The sequence below is a fragment of the Elephantulus edwardii genome, unplaced genomic scaffold (assembly GCF_000299155.1).
Source record: "Elephantulus edwardii isolate Elephantulus edwardi_28Jun2011 unplaced genomic scaffold, EleEdw1.0 scaffold00199, whole genome shotgun sequence".
Lineage (NCBI taxonomy): Eukaryota > Metazoa > Chordata > Mammalia > Macroscelidea > Macroscelididae > Elephantulus > Elephantulus edwardii.
In genome coordinates, this window is record NW_006399949.1 from 5175378 (window position 1) to 5190415 (window position 15038).

At 40.1% G+C, this 15038-nt stretch overlaps 1 protein-coding gene across 2 annotated transcripts in view; it reads right to left on the bottom strand.

Moving 5' to 3' along the window:
* Positions 1–464: 464 nt before the first annotated feature.
* The window catches only part of LPP (LIM domain containing preferred translocation partner in lipoma), a 619196-nt gene continuing 604622 nt past the window's right edge, over positions 465–15038 (bottom strand). Inside the window, exons 7-9 of one of the 2 annotated variants that reach the window (XM_006897069.1) lie at positions 13130–13308; positions 3258–3378; positions 465–637 (exon numbers count right to left, since the gene is read on the bottom strand). In XM_006897069.1, coding sequence (XP_006897131.1) covers positions 509–637; positions 3258–3378; positions 13130–13308 — 429 coding nt within the window. In that variant the 3' untranslated portion in view covers positions 465–508. The remainder of the gene's footprint in view (positions 638–3257; positions 3379–13129; positions 13309–15038) is intronic. The other variant, XM_006897070.1, reaches the window with a different exon arrangement.

A 15038-nucleotide genomic window follows, 5' to 3' on the forward strand; every position in this document is an offset into this window, starting at 1 on the left:
TCTACTTCTCAATACTTTAAAGAAAAAGAAAGTCTAAACTTTATGATCGTAGGCAATGTGGAAGTGATAGGATGGAGCCCCCAAGCCCAAGCACCTGCGAGTTGGCAGCCTCACCCATGAAAACTGCGTGACAGCAAATACCACACTAAAAAAAGCCATTCAACCAGATGAAAAGTGAGACAAACACAGGGATTAAAAGTTACAGGAATGCAGAAGTGAGTGGGATGGTGCGTAATCCGTGCAAAATTGTGGAAGTCATTGGGAACAAAGGCCCATCAAGGTCCTACATGATTAAATGTGAAACGTGTGCTTGATTAAAAAAAAAACAAAATAAACCCCCAAAACCCCCCAACTTTTGAAAAAGCTCATATTCTCTAAGTTTCTAAAGAAAGGTTAATAGCAGATGATGAATAACGACCATCCCACGGCTTGATTTCTTTTCCTCTACTTCTCGGCTGCTTTGTTTATCGTCATCTTGTGTTTCGCTCTTCTCAGTGGGCGGCAGGCTCTAAAGGTCAGTGCTCGCCTTGGCGGTCAGCACCCTGATGCGGGCGGAGTTGCAGCTCTTGCAGAGGATGTGCCCATCCAAGGGGTAGCAGCCTTGGTTGTCTCCCTCGGACAGGAGACCCCCACAATCCTGAGAAAGGGAAGACAGATGGAAATGACATGAGGGAGGTGTAAATAAAATATATAAAGGTCAAAGCCTTTCATAATACAGCTACTTAGGACTCTTTCTTTTGTCATAAACTGCCAACTCCTTCATCTCCTTCCCTGGGTATGTGGTATGTTGTTTTTGTTGTGTAAATGGCCCCGGAGGGAGCTCTGGGGACCTAGTGATAAGAACTTGCACTGCAATCCTAAAGGCAGTGGTTCAAATCCACCTTGAGAAGGATGAGTAATCTCTTCCCATGCAATTTACTGCTTCTGAAAACCCATTGGAGGGTCAGCGATGAGTTGATTCCAACTTGACAGCATACAACAACAACAATAACAACAGCAACAACAATGAACTGCACAGGAGATTGCCAATCTTTCTCCCCTGGAGCAACAGCTGGGTTCAAACCCTGTGCCTTTGCATTTGCAGTGTGTGGGCAATCCCCACCTTTGTGTGATTAACTGCCTCTAAAACTCACTGGAAGGTCAGCTATGGGTCAGTTTTGACTCTAAGGTACCCAACAGCAACAACAACAAACTACTAGAGCTCCAATATACCATAATATTAAATTTAAACTGACTTAGAAATTGGGCACCAAACTGAGTTAAATGACCCTCTTAAGATCATTTGAAGGAGCCAGAGTGACATGGTATGCTATATGTCAGGTTGCTGTATGTAAAGTCAGTAGTTCAAACCCACTAGCCACTCCAAGGGAGCTACACGGGTGGTCTCCTCTCCTAAAAATCTACAGCTTTGGAAACAACTCAACAACATGGACACATATGTATGTTGTTGCTGTTGGTTTGTGCTGTTCAGTTGGGACCAACTCATACTTGACTTTCCAGTGGGTTTTCAGAGGCTGTCAAGTACACAGAAGGAGATTGCAGATCTTTAGCTCATGGAGCAGCTGGTGTATTCGAACCACATGCCTTTGGGTTGGCGGTGCAACTCCTTGCCCACCAGGAACCCGAGTTCCCTGGGTGTGTATTAACTCACCTAAAGATGTCCCAGCACACAGTTATCATCAGCTGCTAACAGAAAGGCCTGTAATTAAAAACCACCAGCTGCTCTACAGGAAAAAGATGTAGCTATACAGATTTATATCCCTGGAACATCTACGGGACAGTTCTGCTTTGATCTACAGGTTTGCTTTGAGTCAGAATCAACTCAACAGCAATTGGATTGGGTTTGGTCTTATAGTCACGCAATAGAAACTGTAGTCTGAGGAGTAAGAGAAGAGCCCAAGGCTCTAGTTTCTTTAGTGAAGGTAAGTCAGATAAGAAGACACTGCTCATCTTTCTCTGATGGAGCAGCTAGTGGATTTGAACTACCTGCCTTTGGGTGGACTGCACAACAGTGTGACTACAACTCTATGAGGAATGCTGCTAAATCTTCTTCCCACCTCAGTTCATCCATGCATAAAATGATGTCTAAAGGATTCATTAACACTCTTATAGTAATGATTCAAGTCAGTTTTAAAGAAAATGCTGAACATAGTTGTTGCTCATTATCTTCTTAATTATGACTATGTATGTATGTTTGCCATTTTTATTAACTGTTCTCATTTTAAAATCACAAATGGACATATAATTTGGCTTCTAGGGCAAAACAATGTGTTGCATATAACAGGTGGTGATAGCTCAGCCAGTGAGTGGAAGGAATTCGGTCTCAGAAAACCACGATCCAGCCCTGAAAGCCCCAGGAGCCTGTGTGCAGACACGATCAGATTTAGCTGGATTGTATGAGACAATCTCATGGAGATGTGGTAATGGGGAAGTTCATATGATCCCTCACTGATGGAAGAGGGAACCGAAAACTGATGCCCTCCATAGAACATATGGAAAACAAGAAAATCGCTTCAAAACAGGGAATTTGGATAACATCCTAAACTAGGATACAAAAATGTTCTTAAATCATCTTACTTTGCGCATGTGATGCCATAGTGAAATCTAGATTAAAACGGGAAAGATTTCTTGTCTTGTGTTTTATTAATGGCTACATGTCCCTTAGCCTCAGCTCATCTCTTCTGAGAAGCATTACTTGCCACTCCTAGGCCAGATTTCAGGTCAATTCTCTTGTGAGAAATTTAGTACCTTGTGAGAAATTTTCCCATAATCTTTAGCAGTCAACTGATTCCTGCCTTAGATGTTGACTCAGTGCGTACTAAATCATGTTCCATAACTTTACACAGGAAGTTCTGACTTCTCTGGCATGAAAGAATTCTAATCCTTCTCCCTAAGTGATAATGTCAGCTCTGCCCCATAAGAGTAATTAATGGTATCAAAACTAGTTAAAGATTCAGTATAATAACAACAACACCATTTCCACTAACTTAGCAATTTAAATTAAAATTGGACTTGCCATATGAAAATACGCAAATCTGTAGTCTCACAGCTAGCTATACTTGCAAACGTTAAAAATGTGAATTCTTTTGAAAGGTAGAATGATTTATCTAATGCCACTTGCAGTATTATATATAAAACCCAAGTTCTAGGAACACAGGAAGCCTTGTCCCAGAGTGACAACAACATTCATTTAACTAAACTAGTGGAACTCTTAATATTAGTCAAGTGGCAGAGGCCCTGAGACACTGATCACAGACCTCACACCGGTAGCAGTGAACGTGGAAATCACGATCCAGGGCCACAATACGGACAGTTTCTTCTTGTCCTGGGGCTGGCATGATAGGCTCCTTGCATACAGAGCATCGTGGTGCAAATTTCCTGGAAACAAGAGAGATTTCCAATTAGATATCAACCATCAACACCAAAAAAAGGTGAGACACAGGTAGAAAGAACAGGTTATATACATTGAGCATCAGGGCCTCTGAAGTGCCACTGCCTTGTGACCATGAGCAAGTCACTTTCCTTCCATGAGTCTACTGACCCTCTGAATCATGAGAGACTTAGAAATGGTAACACTTTAGGTCCTTTCAGATCAAAGCTAGTATCATTGGGGTTGTTTTCATTGTGGCTGTGACATGGGGAATAGAAATTACTTATGCATGAAGAACACCTAGGTGCTATTTAGTATATAGTTTATGGTAGAGACAATCTTTTGCTTGCCAGTTTCTTTTTTGTTATTTGCACACAAAATTCAAATTCATCATGCTTCATTCCTGTACACTGTATTTCATACATTCCTTCATTCACACTGTGTTTCATATGATCACTCATAGACCTTGTGTTTTGTAAAATTGACTCACCATTGATCTATGCCTACTGTTGCCCTGTCTTTTCAAGGACCCACTGGATCTTTCCTAATTCCTTACTGCACCCCTCCTTCCACCAAACTCTGTTATCTTAGTGTTTTCCTCCATCCTAACACTCTACCCTTTACCCTCCTTCCCCTTTTGGACTTTTAGACACATCCTACGTTAGCCTTTTACAATAATGGTCTTATTGCTCGTCAAAGTATTAGGGTGCAGCGGTTTGCATGTTGCTGTGGTGCTGATAGATAGCGATGCTTCCACGGCTCTTTCAAATATCAGTAGGTTCATCCACACGCCACCAGTTTCAGTGGAGCTTGTAGACTAAGATACACTGGTGAAACAGGCTGCTAATCTACTTCCCAAAATTAGTCCATGAAAATTTTATGGATCACATATCATCTAACATAGTACTAGAAGATAACTCCCCAGGTTTGAAAAGCCAGAAGAAACAAACTCTGTGTCACTTAGTTGATTCCAACTCAGGGTGACCATATAGGACAGATATATGGATTGGGAAATTATGGTATGTTCACATAATGGAATACTACGCAGCATGCAGGAGCAATGATTTTTTTAAAAAAATGATACTGATTTATTTACAAAGTTTGAATACATTGCTTTTCACAAAAGAACCTTCCCATTTCCTTCACGCCAACCACCCATCAAATTGTGCAATCCTATGATTAGCACCCTACCCAGGAGCAATGATTTTGTAAATTACTACCTTGGGAGGGACTGGATAGCATTATGCTGAGTGAACTAACTCAGTCCCATAAGGACAAATACTGTATAAAACCATACTTTTAGAATGAGTATGAGGATCCAACAGGGCGTGAGGGGGTACAGGGAGTGAGAGTGGGCAGGAAGAGAGGGGTGGTTTAATCATAGTGGCGTACAATTTGATGGGTGCGGGGAGAGTGAAGGAAATGGGAAAGATCCAGTGTGAAAAACAATGCATTTGGAAAAAACTCAACAAAAACAGCCAACAATAAAACTACTCCTTAGGGTTTCCAAGGCTGTAAGTTATTATAAAGTACTCAACCTAACCTATTTTGGTAGAACTGAGAATGGCTCACCTTTCAGTTAGTGGTCAAATGTTTAATCCACTGAGCCACCAGGGTGCTTTCCTAGGTTGGAAGGTGCTACACAATAGATTCAACAATGGAGTCAAGCATACCAATAATCTTGAGGATGGCACAGTACCGGACAATGTTTTGATTGGTTTACATAAGGTCATTATGGGTTGAAGCCAACTCAAGGGCAACAACAACTGTGCATGAGATTCACCCTTGCGTGGATTCAGAATATAAATTCTGGTATAGGCTGGCCATTAGGGAGAACAAAGGTTCTGAATATCCCTACTTGACTCTGGTTTTTGCGTCTAGACTTTTGTATGTGTTTCTATTCCCTACTCAAATATCCTTAAGTTGATATCTTTATGTTGGTCTCACCTACCCTCTCTCTGTCCCTCTTTTTTTCAGAAATAAGGAGCCCTTCTTCTTACACATATGTTATTAGGAGGGGCTGGTCCTTGGAGAAGGATAATCATGCTCAGTGACTGTAACAATGGGTCCAATGTAACAAAGAGGATGATACAGGACACAGCAAGGCTCAGACCTGATGTTTATAGGGTTGCTCTGTGGGAGGATGATGCGTGGTCTCTTCTTGTGTGGTTTATTGCCTCTGAAAACCTGCCTGAGGGTCAGCTATGGGTCAGTGCCAACTTGACAGTACAAAACAAAATGCATCATCGTACTCGACTCATCGGCACCTACCAACACCAACAACAAGTGATACAGTAGTTAAGACACTTGAATGCTAACCAAAAGGTTGTGCTTCAAACCCACCAGCTGCTCTGTGGGAGAAAGATATGGCAAAAGATTTATAGCCTCACAAACCTGATATGGCAGTTCTACTCTGTCCTGAGTAGAGCTTGGAAATACCTCTACTGTACAGTCTTCTCTTATTGTATTTCTTAGAAATGTGTCTTGAATTATAGGAATTGACACAAGAGAAACTTTAGTACATAGTTTTACAAAATGGCAGAGGATAGTGAGTTGAAACATGCATAACATGAAAAGTACACTAAAGTTAAAGCTAAGCTGAAACCCTCCACACTTTAAAGGATTTAGCACCACAAAGGGCATGTGTACAAAAATGTATATGCATAATACATACACACATATGGCTCTGAGACTATCATTGCTGAGGAGTTTTAATATTCCTTACTTTCTGGGTATGAATGATAGACTAATATACACTGCTAATATAGCCTGTGCTGTGTTATTTTTATCTTCTGAGAATTAGGGGTGGCACTTGTTAAGGTGTGAGATGCGACATGATGTGAAATGGACATGGATAAGAACTGAAGGGCAAAAAAACTAAAGCATAAAAACGCCAGACTGAGTGATGCAGTTTTTTCATGATACTGTTTTTAAGATTAACAGAATTGAAATTTATCTATTTGTAGTGAGACTTAAAAAGAAATAATGATAGTAATCTAATACTTTATAGAGTACTTCATGGTTGTCAAAGCATTTTTACATATATTATACTCTATATGTACATATTAATTTTCCTGGCAGCACCTAAAATGGCTGTAATCTAAATAAATATGAATTAAGTAGCAGATCAATTGATTGCTATGAAAGAAAATTTAAAAGGATTATGGTACAACTGTGACAGTAATCAGCGTTGTTATAATTGGTATTTTATGCAAGAAGTTTACACTCAGTGGCAAATATATGTATCTTCATAAAAAAACCTGCTTTGGACTACTACTTAATTACTTTTGAATCTGGGTCATCAGAAATGAAATAAGCAGATTTTGGGGGATCAGCTGAAAAATGTCCTCCTCTCAAATTCACTGAGACTGTAAGGATAAATCTATCTCACCTGTCACTGTATCTGTGAGCTTCACCCAATTTCCTCAAGTAGAAATAATTACTCTTTAGCATGAATTTTTTTTCTTTGCATATGCTTATTTTAGTAGTAATTAGTAACTTATCTTTGGTATATGATCAATTACTATTATATCTTTGGAATTATCAAACTGTAAGCCTCCCAAGTACAGGACTTTCATCTATTATCTCTCATTTCAGAGTTTCTAGGAACAGCCATCATTACCGATCATGAGGGTAGAAATTCAGGCTATATCTAATGAAGAATTTATTTCTTTATAGAAACACACACACACACACACATCCACACATACACACACATCCTTGTTTAGATGTTTATGTTCAATCTCAAGGTCTTTCTCCTTTGGAAAGGCATACATTGCACTGTTGTCTAAAAACAGTCCTGTTCTACCTCTGCCTTCATGCACATGATGGGGAGAACAGAGTAGAGAGGAGGTGGCTTCCACAGCGCCCTCAGTGTCCCTGGCTGGTAATGCAAGTGAAAGCCAAACCCACTACTGCCAGGCTCACTCTGCCTCTGTCCCTCACAGAGCAGCACACCCTGCATTACAGGATATCTGAAGCTCTCACGCTTTAGCACAGCAGACTGGTACTTCCTCTTGCAGAGCAGCTGGTGGATTCGAACCAACATTTTAGTTAGCAGGCCAGTCAATGTTTAACCCACAGTGCCACCAGTGCTGCTGAGATGGTCTCTCTCAAGCCTTAGCTCACTGGTGAACAATACTAAGAAGAAAAAATTTTCTGAAAACTATCTTGATGATTAAAAGAGTTATTACTAAACACAGGGTTTGGATCTGTTCATCATGAGTCACCCCTGACTCAGTGCAACTAACAACAAACAACAACTTTTATCATTTCTATCTTAGCAGTTGAAGGAACAAGCAGAGACCCTGAGAGGAACAGTTTTAGTCATTTCACATCCCAGCATGATGGTGCTGGCAACCAAGGAATGCATGCTGGCCAAACAAATAAATGGGTGAGTGAGATATTCCTGGTAAGAAAGCACAGGCAGTGGAAGATAAGTTCCACATACAGAAGGGGATCACTAAACAAATCTGCAACCTACTGGTCTACACCTCTTCACGGTGCTGGGACTGGGAATACAAAATAGAGATGGGATACTTCTGCATTTGTTAAATATCAATTTTATATATATGATATTATATATTAATTATATCTTAATAATATCTTAAGATAATAAATTACATATTTATATAGAAAATAATTTATTATATATTTGTATATATATGATATATGATATATATTATGTATGTAATATATATATCATTTGTTATGTATACATTTATATATATTTCTGGTAGCATAGGAGTAAGAAGCTGAGCTGCAATCTGAAAGCATGTGCTTTGAATCTACAAACTATTCCATGTGAGAAAGTTGGGCAGTTTCCTCCCATGAGACTTGCTGCTTCCAAAGACCTGCTTGAGGGTCAGCTATGGTTCATTTCCAACTTGGTGATATACAACAAAAACAACAATAACATGTGTGTGTGACTATCTGTCTATCTGTCTATCTATCTATCTATCTATCTATCTCTATAAATCATGCACACGTCTGTGTGTGTGTATCCTTATAAAAGGAATGAATTAAAATTGTATGTAAAATCACACACATTCATGTGCATCCATAAACTGTTTTTATCCCTGTCAGATGGTAGTTAGTGCCCTCTACAGCAGGTTTATAAAACTCTGTGCAACATAAAGGATGGAGAAATCCCAACACTAGGAAAGGGAGGTGAGACTATCAAAGGCTTTTTATAGAGACTATCTGAGCTGGGTCTTGCAAGATGGTCACTTAGGAGAAACGTTGTCAGTGAGTGTAGAGGTAGCATAGTCAGGCTGCTAGGAAATTAGTTTGCTGTGATCATCTGAAATGACACCTGGCAAAGTGTTCATGCCCAAAAATCTACAGGAGCTAACTTAATTGAAAGATGCTATAGATGGACCATTAGCAGGGTCTCAAAACAAAACAAATTATATTCCAAACCTTGTTATTCAAAAGTACAGCCCAGGACCATATGGGCACTTGCAAAAAAAAAAAAAATAATAATACAGAATCCCAGTCCACTCAAGATCTACTAAATTAGAACCTCTGATTTAACAAGAATCCTAGTTTAACTTTTGTAAAGATAGACAAGTTTAGAAAGCATTACTTCAGAAGGCAAGATTCTCAGCAGGTGAGAGAAATTTTTTCTCTCCATTCTCTATCATACTATAACCTCCAGCCTAAGACTGTTACAATTAGGACAAAGTCAATCTTCCTTAAGCATGGAGACCTTCTCCTTACTCTGTCTGTGCTTTTAAAAATATTATTTTAATGGATGCATATTAGAGAGCTAGACAATGACTAAGGATGACAGAAGAATCAATGCCTTCGAGCTGAGGTGCTGAAAAAGAGTCCTGAACATACCATGGGTCTCCAAGAAAACAAACAGGTCTGTCTTGGAGAGGATGAAACCAAATTTCTTCTTGGAGGCGAGGATTTTGAAGCTGTCTCACATATTTTGGACATGTGCCCAGGAGAGATCAGTCCATGGAGAAGGACATCATGATTAGAAGGATGGAGGGACAGTGCAGGAGAGGGAGACCTTGCATGAGATGGATTGATACAGTGACTGGACAATGGGGGTTGGTGTGTAGGAATTAGTGAGACTGACTCAGGACAGGGCAGGCTTCAGAATTGTTACATAGGCTCCCTATGAGTGGCAGGTGACATGACGGCACGTAACAACAACTACATATATGTACATATATTTTTCAGGTGGATCTCTTCTATAAAAAAAAATTCTCTTACTATTCTTTGAGTAAAAGTCTACAAATCGTTTTTTCATCCAGTCATTTCATTCAATCATTAGGCATAGCCCTTGTTTTCTGCCTAAGTTGTTCCTTTTGTTGGACTTAACAACTGCTCACTTAGAACTTTCTTCATATGTTGTTCAAAGTCTGCTTAGAACCAAGTAACTCTCTTCCAACACTTAGAACATACATTACTACCTGTTTTCTGGTGTTTAACCCTTTTTATATCACAATTATACCTGCACATTTTGTCTTTCTCAGCAGCTGTGCTATAATCCTGAAGGTGTGCAGATCAAATGCACCAGCTGCTCCCTGGGAGAAGGATGGGCAATCTCCTTCCGTATGATTAACTGAAAACCCACTGTGGGTAGGTTTCAACTCCACAGCACACAACAACAACAAGTTCCGGAAAGCTCTTTGCCAACAGAGGTTTTACTCTACGTGTCTTATGTAATTTCTGTCATGTAATTCCACCAAACATCTTTTTGCTGTGGTAATGTGTGCGTTGATATGAGCTAGAAGTTATGTCACTGCTGTTTCAAATGCTAACAAGGTCGCCCATGGTAGAGAGGCTGCAGCAGAATTTCTGACTAAGAGACTAGGAGAAAAGGCTTAATGATTTACCTGAGAAATTTGTGAATATGGATCACAACAGACCAATTATCTGGTGTGCTTGCTTTAGACATATGATTTAAAAGTGTCTCAAACTATTGCCATTGAAGTGGAATAAAATATTGATGCTCCAGTGAGTTTTTTGAGGCTATAAAACGCAGGGAGAAGAGACTATCTCTCTTTCTCCCTTGAAGCCACTGGTGGATTTGAATCATCAGAACTAGGTTAACAGCACAACTCTCTATAAACTAGGCTACCAGAGGTTCTTTGATACATTATTGTTGTTATGTGCCATAACAACTCATAGTGCAACTATGAAATGCAACTCATAGTGACTGAATCTTGCCAGTCCTGAGCCAACCTCATCATCTCAGACACACCTGACCCCATTGTCACAGTCACTGTGCCAATCCATCTTATCCAAGGTCTTTCTCGCCTATGCTGAGCCTCCACCCTTCCAAAACATGATGTCCATCTCTACGGACTAGTGGGAATAAATTGTTAAAAGCTGATGTATCTTTGATGAAATAAAGGGATAAGGAAAGTGAGGAAGACCCTAGGTGGACAGGAACTGGCACAGTGACCACAGTGAGGAAATCTGAGTGTGTTGGGCAGTGTGAGGATGGCATAGGACCAGGCTATGCTTCATTATGCTGTATGCTGAAGCTCCAGGAGTTCCAGTTTATGTGATGACAATTTCTTTCTATGAATCTCCCCCCTCCCCTTACCACAGTAACTGACACACAAAAGGTTTTTTGTAAATGTAAGCTGTATTGAAGTGATAAACTTATCAATTACTAACTAATGCATCTGAAAGGCCATGTAGAGAGATGAAACTCATTCAGAAGGAACAAAAATAAGGCCCTAAATTTATTCTAAAGAAGGGATACTTCCCTAGTTACTCTTTCACTGGCCTTGAAAGGTTTATTCTATGTTGGGCCTTTTAATGTATTTGGATGTGTGTGTGTGTGTGTGTGTGTTTTGGGGGGAGGGTTGTTACTAGTTCTTCCAAGGCCTACAAATGGAGTTCCATAAAATTTCTCTTATTTTCCTTAAAATAAGGAAAATATGAAAATGCTTCTCCTCTCCATACCTGTCAATCACATAGACAGTCTCATTATTTTGTAAAAATTTTTTTAACATGTCATTAAACTAATAGGGGGGATGAGGTATTTTTCCTTTGAGTTGTTCTTGTCTGCTTTTCTGGGGCTTTCAGCCTCATACGCTTATGTCACAGTTCCAAGTCTCTCATTGTGCTCCCCAGTCCTAGAAATGAGGGATAAATGGCACTGATACACACATTTGTCAGAATAGATTTCCTGTTTTAATTGAAGGGTGTAATGTATCAATCTTTTACAGCAACAGAAACATGTGTGCTCTGATTATATCTATCAGTCTGTCTTGGATTAGGGTAAATCTAAGAAAGGGGAGAAACAGTGACAGAAACACACTCCCCGTTGGTATCTTTCCATTTCCTTTAAATAGATGCAGGGTTCCCCCCTCCCATGTGCAATTACAAGCTAAAAATATCAATAATGTGAAGTACAATTTAGGCTGCAACTGCCCTTTAAAGCACGCCTTTGCTTGTCTTATTCAGGTTGAGAATTTCTGCCTCTGGATTTCTCTCTCTCTTTTTTAAATTCATTAACCAACCTTCCTTCCTTCCTTCCTTCCTTCCTTCCTTCCTTCCTTCCTTCCTTCCTTCCTTCCTTTTCGCTTTTATTTTCTCTACCATTTGGAAAGTGGTCAGGAAATAGATTCTAAAATATGACTCTCAGGTCTTCAAACTGCTTGTGGCAAGAACCTCCTGGCTCTTGACAATCAACAGAGTGGCAAAAAATGAGCCCACAAGAGTGCACACTTTGGAGTGGAAGAGCAGATGCGCAGAGTGGTGAGTGACACAGGCCCTCCCTCTTGACAGCCTCACAGGCTGTCCTTAAAGATACTGCCCAGGGAATACCAGACAGAAAATCATCCACAGATGACCTCTGCAGCTTTCATATCATTATGTCAAAAGGAAACAAATGACAAGAAACAATGAACAAGTAACAAACTGGACAAAAAGAAGTAAAACCTAAAACTATACAATTCCTTTACAAATCACCCCCTGCCCTAGTATAAAATGATACAATTTGCCTGCAAATCTCATCTCAGGCACAGTTTGTGAAAAAGTTGTTGCAATCTTTTTTTTTTTTTTAAATAATTACCTTTTTTTTGCAGTCTTTAGACTCTATTTTCTAATCCTCCTCAAAAGACCACACACTATTGCATTAATAAATTTCATTCAAAAATATCTTAATTAGGACAACAGGTTTAGAGAAGGCATGAATATGTTGACAATAATGTTGACAATGATAGGAAATTGCCTCAAAGTCTGGGACAGACTTAATGTAAGAGTGACTGTATTGCTGTCTCTGTCTGTGCTCACTGGAGCTCTTTCCCCACCAACCTTCCATCCAGAGTAGGTAGTGAGGTCCTCTCTAGAGAAAACTCTGGGCTAGTCTAATCAGATGAACCTAAGGAAAGGGTCTGACATATTGGCTAAACTGAAGAGCACAGAGAAGTTGAATAATCAGTTTGCCTTGCCTCTGTGTAGGCCAGGAAGAGGACCTTAGTACCCTGACTCTTTCTAACACACATACTCAGTAGATGACTCAACCTTCTCACCATTACAGGACACAATGGATGACAAGTCTTCCCATTATTCCAGGGAAGTCTTCAAGAAAGACCTGATGACCACATGGATTGCCTATACTGACTGGGGAGATAAATTAGATCTTTCTAAAGTCTCATCTAATCCTGAAATTCTACAACTCAGAAAGAAAGAGAAGGGATTATAAGGTCCGGATTCTAGACCGTAAGAACAGCCTCTAAAAGGCCTGGCAGGTTATAGAGAGAGAGAGAGCATAATGCCTACTTGTGGAAGTCCTCAATGCAGTGGATGAGCCCGCCGGCATCCACGGTGAACGGGATCCCATCTAGGCTGCGGTGGCACATCACACAGGTGAAGCAGTGGGGATGGTAGGCCTTCCCGGTGGCACGGAGGATCCGCTCCATGATGGGCTTGGAGCACACATTGCACTGCTCCAGAGTATTCTGAGGGGGGAAAGCAAAACACAACAAAAACTTTTACGTCAGGTTGGATAGCACAACAAACGTTTTTATAGAACATGACTTCAATTCTTATCACATTCTGAGGAAGTCAGAATGTGTGTGTGTGTGTGTGTGTGTGTGTCAGAGACAGACAGAAAATGGCATCGATCCAGTGGCCTTTCAAAGATCATCCAGGTAGGAAGTAGCTGATTCAAGATTTTTGAAAAACACATCTTTTGAGTTTTACTCTTGTTCTTTTCTACTACACCAGGAGTCAGTAAACTTTTCTGTTTAGGGCCATCTAGCAAATATTCTCATAGAGTAAATGATGTGTGTCACATCAACTCAGTTTTACCACTATAGCACTAAGGCCGTCATATACATATAAAGAGATAAATGGGCGCAACTGTTCCAACACATCTTTGTTTATAAAAGTAGCTGGCGGCATGGGAAAGTTTGCTACCCTTGCTCTATATTACTCAGCTTCACCACTTGGAGAATGCTTTTCTATCACTTCTGAAATTTAATTAATTAGACAAAACTTTGTGTCGGAACCAACGTCTCCGGCTGCTGAACCAAGTCAGCGTTCAGCTTTTCAAGAGGTTTTTGGGCATTGCAAGTTCCTATTTTAAAAGACCACTTCCAGGTTTAGCGCTGGTAAACTCTTGATAGACATATTGAACCTGGGGAACCTTAGTGTTGAGAAGTAAATGGAGAAAGTCAGTTAGTTGGCTTGAAAAATGTGCCCTTCAAAACAGAGATCATTAGTTCCCACCAAGCAAAGTTTTGTTGCTGTTGTGCTTTTTGGTTTTTTTATTCTGGTGAAGTCCTCTTTATTCCATTTACTCATTCATATACATTTTGTTTTATAACATGGCTTACAATTGATCAATGCCATTTATTATAATGTCCTATCAAATCTTCATTTGTACCTTGTCTTTGCACTCACCCTACCCATCCAGCTGCTAATCTCTGCCCTTCTCTCACTCACTCTCCACCCCTGAGGCCCCATATAATAGAAAGTATGTCTAAAAATATTTTTAGGCTGCAGTCTTTAGGGGAAAATCCCTGTCCATGCAATGATTAAGCACTTAGCAGTTAACTAAAAAGTCAGCACTCTGTAAGAGAGAAATGTGGTATCCTGCTTCCACAGAGATGTTCAGACTTGAAAACCCTCTGGGGCAGTTCTACTCTGCCCGATCGGGTTGCTAAGAGTTGGAACCAACTCAAAAGCAATGGGATTAGTTTGCTTTGTTCTCTTTGTTCTTGTTAGATGTCGTCGAGTAGACTTCAATCTATTGTGGAAGTGTGTCTAACACATGGAAAACTTGCCTGATACTTTGCAGCCTCACATTCTCTTCCATGCGTAAGCCCATTATTACAATCACTGTGTCAACACAGTAGTTTAATTTTAGAGTCTTTCTCCTGCAGACCCACTGGATACGTTCCAACCACAAGCTCTGTGGTCAGCAGACAAGCACCTAAGCAGTGTGCCACAAGGGCTCCTTCTCTATGCCATTCCTAAAAGGGATATCATTTCTTGAATCAGGAATGAGTATGGTATGATTTGTTGTTAATTTTTCATTCATTCTTGGAACCCCCTCTTCTCTTACCAAACAAAAATACATTCAGTGTGCTATCTTCCAACTTACTGACTTTACAGTTTGGAATGAACCTAGAAGTGAATCTCATTAACAAGCTGTAGGTGAAGAGATTGAGATTGTTCACAGCTT